The following is a 9559-nucleotide window of genomic DNA, read 5'->3' as shown; positions in this document are numbered from 1 at the left end:
CTAACCTGAAGCCATTAGTATGTTAGAATTCTGGAATTGATCTATCCAGCGACAACACTTGCTATGATGGGGGGAACAATGGACCTTAGAGATCGTGGTTAATCCTTAAATACACTCATTTTCATACAAATTTGAAGCAAAAAATAGGAAATGGGAAACATTGACTATCTGGGAGAAATGAGAAAAATTGGAGATGCAACAGATTTGGTAGTAAATATGAAAATTGAATTAAGTGTAATATTTTATTGTTTTATTTCATTACATATGTGAAAATAGTAAACAAATAAGTATTCTAACATTTGTTCATGAAAATTATATGTACAAGTTTTTTAGAAGAAAATTAAAATGACGCCAAATTAAAATGTCTACACTCATGTTACAGTGTAGAAATGTTATACAGAAAAAGAAACTTAATATATTACTCATATTAATACTTGAAGTCTGATATAGTATATTGTGCAACTAGTGCAAAATATTCAGTTTCTGCACATATTGCACACTACACTTTTCCGACGACCTTCATGGAATACTACTTAGTTCACCATATGAACTAGTGCATAAATGTGTGCTCCATTCAATGAACAGGATATCATTTCAATTAAGTTGAAATGCACAAAATTTCGCGCTAATTCATAGGACGAAATATTAAGTAAATTCATTAAGGTGGTCTGATAATGTATATTTTATGCAACGTTTATGAGTTTTGTTAGAGGAGCAACATATACTTAGAACATGAACTGTTCTCATAAATTTACTAATTTTAAACGCCTCATAAGAGATATTTAGCGTTTTTGAAGATTACAGAAGAATAGAATTATTTAATATAAAACTGCCGTGAGCCATTTTACTGAATTACTTTTCTCGTCACCTTATATCAGTTATTTTTAAATATCACTGATCTACTTTGTAATTATTTTACTAGTACTTCTATTTCAGTTAATTCTTTGTGGTAGAAAAGAAATGCAATATTTCAACAATTTTGAGGACCTTTCAATTATTTATTATTTTTTGAGGTATCTACTAGCTATTCTACATGATAGTAAAAGATATGAAACAATTTCATTTACTTAAGGGAGTATTCTGGAATAGAAATTTGAAAAAATCGATGTTTTCTCACATATTTTCAAAGACCCTTAAGAATATGTCCTAAAACAATTTTTTGAAAATTTGCACTATTTCCGGAGAAACAGTAAATTTTATGACGTATCGTCTAAGCCGGCAGATCGAAACAAGGTATTCTTCTAAAATCTTTTCTCAAATTTTAAACGTATTTTTCTCTCTTTCTGTTTGATATGATATCTCCAGTTCTACCTGAACGGTACCTTTGGAATTTGGTGGAAATCTTTTTTATATATCTCTTTATTGCCTTGGATGTTGAAAAATTTCAATTTGAAGTACAAGGGCAGAAATCATGTCAACCAGGGTACACCGTTTTTTTGTAGCCCCCACGTAATTTATTGAATTTTTTTTTATATTCTTAAAGTCAACATATAAAAAATGGATAGTATGTTTTTTACATGTTCTTTTATGTTAGTTTCAAAAATGCCTAAAATTTAGGCTTATAGACCAGAATACTCCCCTAATTTAAAAATTTCAAAATAATATAAATTTTATGGCATTCTCTAATTACTTAAGTAAGAAATTTTTTAAGAATCACAACAATTGTTGAATACTTGTTCCCTTTTAGAATTTTTTTCTTGCAAAAAATATTTTAAATAAAAGTTGAGTGGAATTTTTACCAGATATTCCAGTTCAAACAAATAAACAGGACAAAATTTAAAAAGATGAGTCTATGAGATTCAAAAGGAGTCAATATAGTTGTGGGATGTAAGAGATTAGAAGATAAAAAAGAAATAATATAATATTTTCCTATTCATTGAAAAAGAACCTCGATGCACTTAACAGTTTAGTATTTGAAATGATGCCAATAATAAAAGCAGTAATAACTACAAGCTGTTTAGGGAATAGAAATTTTGATTTTATAGTAATATGATTCTGTTGAAACCATTTTGGCCCCATCATTGCCCTCACGTTTCTGACCTACTCATCAATCTGTATACTGTTAGCTCACAAAAAACTAGAAGAGTATTTCGTATTTTATTTATTATATAATTAATCTTTTTTACTGTTTTCAATTATGTAAAAAATTTTATACACATACATGCTTCTAAGAATTCAATATAAAGTAAATTATATGTAAATATATACGAAATACTATCATTACAATCTTTAAGATATTTTATGAACCTCATTATTATTTGATTTGACGAAATATTTGTTATATTAGTAGCAATTCGCCATTTAGAAATTTTTTAAAATTTGACTCGATTAAAGAACAGTTCTATATAATGTTTCGAATTCCATTCGAGTTGCACAAAAAATACTAAGGCTTTGGTTTGGAGCATAATTAATTTACATTTTGTAACTGGCAATTGAATATTGGCCAAATACCAAAGTAGCAAACAGCGAAAAAAGCAAAAAACTAACAAATATAAGCAATGTTAGAATACTCAAATAATTTAAAATACAATATAGTACATTTTAATATAAGATATTATTTGTACATAACAACAATGCTAGTTTTGAACACATTTTTTCATTTCAAGACACATTCAAATTAAATATTATGAAAATAACCGCCACTAGGTCTTTTACAGAATTAAAAAAACTCGCGTGAAAAGCAAAAGTAGCAGAGCTACATCCAAATTTGACAAAAACATTAATTCAAGAAATTCATTTGTATATCACTAAAATACTAAAAACACTGCTATAAAAAATTTCTATTTTTTGTAGTAACCTCTGCTTCTTACCATTGGCATCAGGATTGATTGAACTAGCAACCAATAGTACATGTGTTAGAGCCAAAATCAAAATTTCATGGTAATATTTTTGAAGTTTAATAAAATAATATCACAAGTAGCTCATATCATTATACAAAATGACTAAACTTAAATTTTAAATGATAAAATTCAGACTGAAAATTATTGGTAATGAAATGAATTATTGCTTTGTAAAAGGAGGAAACATTCCAAAATCTATTTTGTAGATATCGAAATAAGAAGGAGAAAGCTCTATAGAACAAAAACACATTTGTATGTGCTAAAACACAGTGGTCAAAAAATAGATATGTTATTTTGAAACTTAACTTCTGATGGTGCTAGATATATACTACTTCCAGGCGTAATATTGCTTTTGTTTTTTTTTAGATGGACATATTTTCCTTGCCGTTTATGTGCCTATATATGTCTAACCATTTTAATTTGTGTCTACTTTGGCTTTCTTACAATAAAATATATGTGGTTTGATAAAGTGACACAACCTGGACTATTCCGGAAATGATTGTCCTCATTATCATAAGAAAATTATTAATGATACATATTCATGACCTGTAATAGATCCTTTTAGTATAATTTCAAACTTTGGTCGCTTTTCGAACTCTAATAAATGGAATTCTCTTCAAGGACAATGAAAAGTAATGTGACTAAAATGGTTATAAACGTATCTATTAAAAAAAATGATCTTGATTTTAATGGAAATGAAAAATTTGGATAAAATCAATGCTTCCAATGAAAAAATCGATGTTCTTAGTCAACTGGCGTAGAAATTATTAAAATTATAGCTAAAATAACAATATTGCTTGTTCACTTGAGTAAAATATCAAATTTGTGATTATTTTTTATTTATTTTATGACAGACAATACCTAATGCAGATAAGTTTCCTACTATTCAATGACAACATTCTTGAGTTATTGTCACAAAATTATAGAAATGGATTTAAAAATTTCTGAGATGTTGATTAAACATATGGTTTAATTAATTACAGCACTAAAAACATTAATACCTAATTCAATATCTTATTTTTTAGTAAAATATGTTGAAAACTAAACTTATCATTACATACTTGTTTTTAAATGTACCAGTACGGAGTAAAAGAGGTTTGCCACTTTGGTATATTATAGAAAATAATACTCTAAAATAATAATACAAAAAATTGTTACTTTAATAAATTAGGAACCAAGTGCTTATAAATATTAAATTACTAAATTACATAATTATTGCCAATAATAATAAAATGTTCCATGACATTTATTATTGGAATATAATTACTCATTATCTACATTTATACAAACAGAAGGCAGTTGTCGACAAAACTTTATAAACAAAAATTACAATAATTCTACTTTTATATGTTACTCATTATCATAAAATAAGAACTTTTGTACTTTTTTAAGGACACTTGCCGACTGACTGAATCTGAAAAGTAATAACAAGTTAACAATAACGAAGTGTTAGCGAGGCTTGATCAACAAATACATCCGGGAATGTAGTATATTTTATTTAGAAGTGGCTAGTTGTTCCAAAACTAAATATGCCATGAAAACCAATGGTGAATTTTTTATTTTGAGGAATCTCTCCTCGAAACATATTACTGATCTACAGTATTTCATTATAAAAATTACCAATCTGATAATTTAATCATTATCAGATTGGTGATTTTTATAATGAAATTCATTAAGTAATTGAAATTGTTTTATCAGAAACTATTTTCATGTCGCCAGGCGAAAAGGGGGTTTCCTCTTCTCCCTTATATTTCAGCAATACCTTCCAAATATTTCTTATTCATTTAGTATATAAAAAATCTGCAACTATCTAAGCAGCAAATTGTGGAGCTTGATCAAAGCCGAAATAAAAATATTGGCAAATGGACGCTTTAAATACAATTAATAAAATAAGAAACTATGACAATGAAAAATGATATGAACAGATGAATTTTGAGGTACGTATAGAGAATTTCATTGTCTGATAAAAAGAGGAAAGAAAAGCATTAATTTAACTTTAACTCAACTTCGATTATAAAACTTAAAACGGTAAGAATGGAGAGATCTGAATAAAAAAGGGAATAGGAAACTGTCTAAAAGAGAATATTTAGATCAGAAATATTTCAAATTGAGTTTAAGAAATATCCAAATTCTGTTCTTTATTGATTAATATTAGTGCGTAAAAATTGTATTAAAGAAAAAAATGTCATGTAACCATAGAATAGAGAAAAATTGAATTTAAGAACTGAAAGATTGTAAGAATTGCTGCTAGATAAAATGCTCTTGTGTTGTTGTCTGTTTAAATTTATTATTTCAAACTAGTTGTTTATTCAAGAAGTGCAATATTAACCAATTAAAAATAAAACAATAATAGAAATAACAATTTATTTTGAAAATAAATAGAGATTTTGATTTATTTTATTATTATCTAGACAATAGATTTTCATATAAAACTAGTAAAGAATTATATAAATCGATTAAACAATCCAATTTCCTTTATTCGGAGATTTTACAATATTCCAACAAAATCAATTTTGTTCCATGAATGATTTAGAATTGAATATTTTTAAAACCAATCTATTACAAATTCGATTTTTAATCGATTATTATCAACTGATTAATGTAAAAAATGTCTTATGGAAATTCAAATGAAATGTAATTAGAAATTGAAATTCGTAATTACCATTCGAAAATTTTATTATTCAATTAGTTTATTAAGATAGTTTAAAATTTATTTATTCAGACACAACTTTATTTTAAACTGAATTTTTGACATTAATCATAATTTGATAGCTGCGTAAAAATATTATAAATTTTAAATAAATTTTTATTAGTGGAAAGAAGAAATGTATCAATTTCATAAAAAGAAAAGAAAATTCATTAGTTTCAATATTTTAGTTTCCTTATCAGAAAAACAAAATGACAAATATTACACATCATTGAAATCCAATGAATTTAAATAAAAAATCCAATTTCAAATGTACCATAATTTATTTTTGTAGGTTGCAATTAAATTAATTGTATTATACCCTTTATTTGCTGATAATGATTCCATAAATGAGAAACTAAAACAATAAAACTTTTGTAATAGATTCATGACCTTATACTTTATGTTATGCCTTTCTCTGTTTTAGGTTTTTAGTACTGTTAGTCTAAGGTTTACGAAAACTAGTCACTTCTATTATTTTTTAACACAAGTAAAAAAAATGATAATTTAAAATCATTCAATCCGCACAGTACAAGACATACATAACTGAATTTATACAATTGCTTTTATTAAAATACCTCCTAAGAGGTATATATTTACAATGTTGAATAACTTACATAACTTAGTTCAGACTTATATATATCAGACTTGCTGTACAAATTACACTGTTTTGAATACAGTTTTTGCTTACTACGAGACTAATATTGTCATAGCTAGCAAGGAGTGATTGATTGCTATTGGAAAATTTTGTACCACTCAAAATATTTGTACCTGATCGAAAATTTTCTAAAAACAGGTACCACTAAATAGTAAGACTGCAATCTATTAGAAAATATTAAAATGGAAACAATTTTAATAACCAGTTATGTAGTTATATACAATATTCTATATCCAGCATATTAGACATATGAAACCTACTCACGAAATCTATATACAGGCTGTTTAAAAACTTTCCTGTCACACTCAAACTACAGATAATAGATGTGATATAATATCCATCTAACCTAATTTTACTTTACAAGACAAAGAAGATGATACTGTTGTTAGTTTAATAAGCATACATACCTCAAAAGACTGCAAATTATATAAAACAGTGATGGTAAATTGTTTCCGTTTGATAGATACTATATATATATATAAATGTATAAAAAATGATACTGACAAAAATTTATCAAATTCACTTGCTGTTCCTTACACATTGGAGGCTTGGGGTAGCAATAAAAAACAGTGTATGGTAAATAATTTACTACTACAGGCTTATACCATGAGGCAAACTTGAAATTTGTAGATAGTCGTTTTTCGAGGTATGTTCAAAGGATGCTTGCTACTTTAAAAGGAACTTATAAAGGTGGTTTTGGTTAAGATGGATATGAAATCTCATCTAATATCTGTAGTTTGCATTTGGCAGGGAGTTTTGTGTTGAACAATGTGAGCGTAGGTCGGTAGTTAGGAATATATTATCATTTGTTTCACTTTGTACGTAAAAGAAAGCTGAATATAATAACTGAACCTTTCACAATATAAAAATGTTTAAAATAACACAAGATGCGTTATTCAACCACATTTTTGGTTTTAAGTTTTTCCAGGATTTTTAACCATGGAAAACCAATATTTTTCATCTTTGCTTATCTTCAATTTCTCCTATTATATCAAGATCCATATGTGAATATAATGTTGATTTGTTTCTTCTTTTTGTCTGGTTTAAAATTTATTATTGGATTGATGTGAATTTGTTCTATATTATATATGGAGTAGTGTTGTGGAAGCAATTGTTTGACATGTTTTCCACTTCGTAAAGTGAAGTAGGGAATATTGATATTTTTATTTTCAAAGGAAGACACTAATAAGATACTATTACAAATTGCAAGTTTGTTTTACATTTCATCTGTTGAAACTTTGAATTTTTATCTCTGTAAACCACAATGCTTCAGTAAGTGGTGGATAATTAATATTTTAAATTACAAAAATGCCTTGCATGCTACAGTTCTTAATTTGTGAAAATGCAGATTCATATAAAAATAATACGAATTATGAATTATGTATATTAAAATCAATTTATCCCTCAATTTTACAAAACTGTATCATCTTCCATACCCCAGAAAAATAATTAATTTAAAGGTTCGGACACAATATGATTGGAACTTGTTACATTAATTGCAATAAAATTGCTTACCAGATTGCAGTCTTACTAAAAACCGAAAAATAAAATTGTTTAATGTTACATTATTTAACATTATTCTATTCATATAATTTTGGTGCCAAAGTATTGACATTCATAATTTGCAGAACATAAAGCTGCACTGTGTATATAAAAATAAAATAAATTACTTAGCGAAGCTGCATATAACAAAGTGCTATTCACTTCTTTTTTTAACAAAAAAGTTTCATACAAGGTATAAATTTGGTTTATTCACTGTTAATCCACTAATTACAGTAGGTATGCACTATAAAAGCCGATATCACTAATAATTTTAAATAGCTGCACAGGACATCATAATAAAATTTGAATGACTTTCAACTTCGAATTCAAAAACTGTAAAATTGTTATTTTTTCTGAAAACGAATGACAGAAAAACAAACCTGTAATGGTTAGAATAACAATAATCAAAATCACAATTTCATTTTCAAATTTACCGAGCATCTGAAGTTCCAAGACATTCAATTTTTAATGGGACAGCCAGATAAAAAATAAAGGACAGAGATCCAAATATACAAAATTATATATTTGAAATTTTATCAAACGTAAAATTCATCGCCAAAGTTCTTAGAAACCAAATACAATAAGAAAAAGTCAAGATATCATTTGTTCGCTGTAATACTTTAAATCAAACAAAATTAAAACATGTCCAAAATTAAGTTTCTAAGGCCAATGGAAATAATCTTATGATTAATAAAAAATAAACATCCTTCGAAATGGCTATCCTTTATTGCTAGCTATGCACTAACACATTATGGTTCGTTCGAAGTAGGTAGTAGCGTCGTTACTTGTTGCAGTTCGATTTTACTATCTTGATCCTTCATATCTCCCCTATCCTGCACTCGAATGGGAAGATCTGTTGAAGGTGAAGGTGGGTTCGTTCGCCATCGAGCACCAAATGTTGGTGTATTTACAGCTGTCGTTCTACTATCTACACAGTCCGTACCAGTCCTACTCGCTTTGGCGCGACGTTTGTAGTGCAAATACACTACAATACACAATATCACTACTGAAAACACAGCTATCGTTGCTCCCCCCGCTATACTTGCCGTTTCTAGCATTTGTTGAGTTGCTGTAACAAAGAAAGTATACATCAGTAATTAATTTTTTATATTTTAAAACAATATTAACTAAAAATGATTATGGTTCCATCTAGTATAGTTCTAACTATCACAGTGACTTGAATTGAAAAGTTTTAAAAAGGACAGAACAGAAGATCTAACATTTTTAGAATTGATTGCTTGTAAAAAATTACACTTATGGTGATCTTCGTATGTTCAAAAAAATATTCATTATACTGGTTACTACAAAGAATTTTTTTGTGAATGCGGTGTGATGTTCATTGTTTTTTGATATTTAAAATTTGCACACACTATTTAATCAGCTTTTAGTATTATTTTTAATATTTCTTTAGAAATTAAATGTCAGATTTTTATACAACAATTTTCAGGGCAGCTGGTGGTGGTGGTGGTGGTGGAGTAGCAATGGTAAATGCACGAGATTAAATAACTTGACGAGCAAAAAATATATAAATGGAAGAATAATGAGAAATGAAATATTAGAGGGGGAATTATGTTGCATATGTGATAAATGAGGATGCAAGGAAATTATTCATCTGTAAGTAAAGTGCAGTAGGAAATAGATGATGGAGAAGTAAATGTACTAATCATGGAAGACCTAAATGGTAGAGGTGACAAATAAAATAAAGTATTATGAAGAGCCATGGGTAAAGAATGTGCAGAAACGAAAAATTAAAAAGGGGGGCAGAATTATAGAGGAAAATGGGCGGAAAATGTTAGTGATCATTAACTACTGAACATTATTAAGAATATGAGA

At 27.4% G+C, this 9559-nt stretch overlaps 1 protein-coding gene across 5 annotated transcripts in view; it reads right to left on the bottom strand.

Moving 5' to 3' along the window:
• Positions 1-1358: 1358 nt before the first annotated feature.
• LOC130903447 (uncharacterized) overlaps positions 1359-9559 on the bottom strand; it is a 480490-nt gene continuing 472289 nt past the window's right edge. For all 5 annotated transcript variants that reach the window (XM_057815547.1, XM_057815548.1, XM_057815549.1 and 2 more), the window contains one exon: positions 1359-8795. In XM_057815547.1, coding sequence (XP_057671530.1) covers positions 8476-8795 — 320 coding nt within the window. In that variant the 3' untranslated portion in view covers positions 1359-8475. The remainder of the gene's footprint in view (positions 8796-9559) is intronic.

The sequence above is a fragment of the Diorhabda carinulata genome, chromosome 2 (genome assembly GCF_026250575.1).
Source record: "Diorhabda carinulata isolate Delta chromosome 2, icDioCari1.1, whole genome shotgun sequence".
In the NCBI taxonomy this organism is placed as follows: Eukaryota; Metazoa; Arthropoda; class Insecta; order Coleoptera; family Chrysomelidae; genus Diorhabda; species Diorhabda carinulata.
Note: the sequence above shows the minus strand (reverse complement) of the source record. Positions and strands in the feature narration are given on the sequence as shown.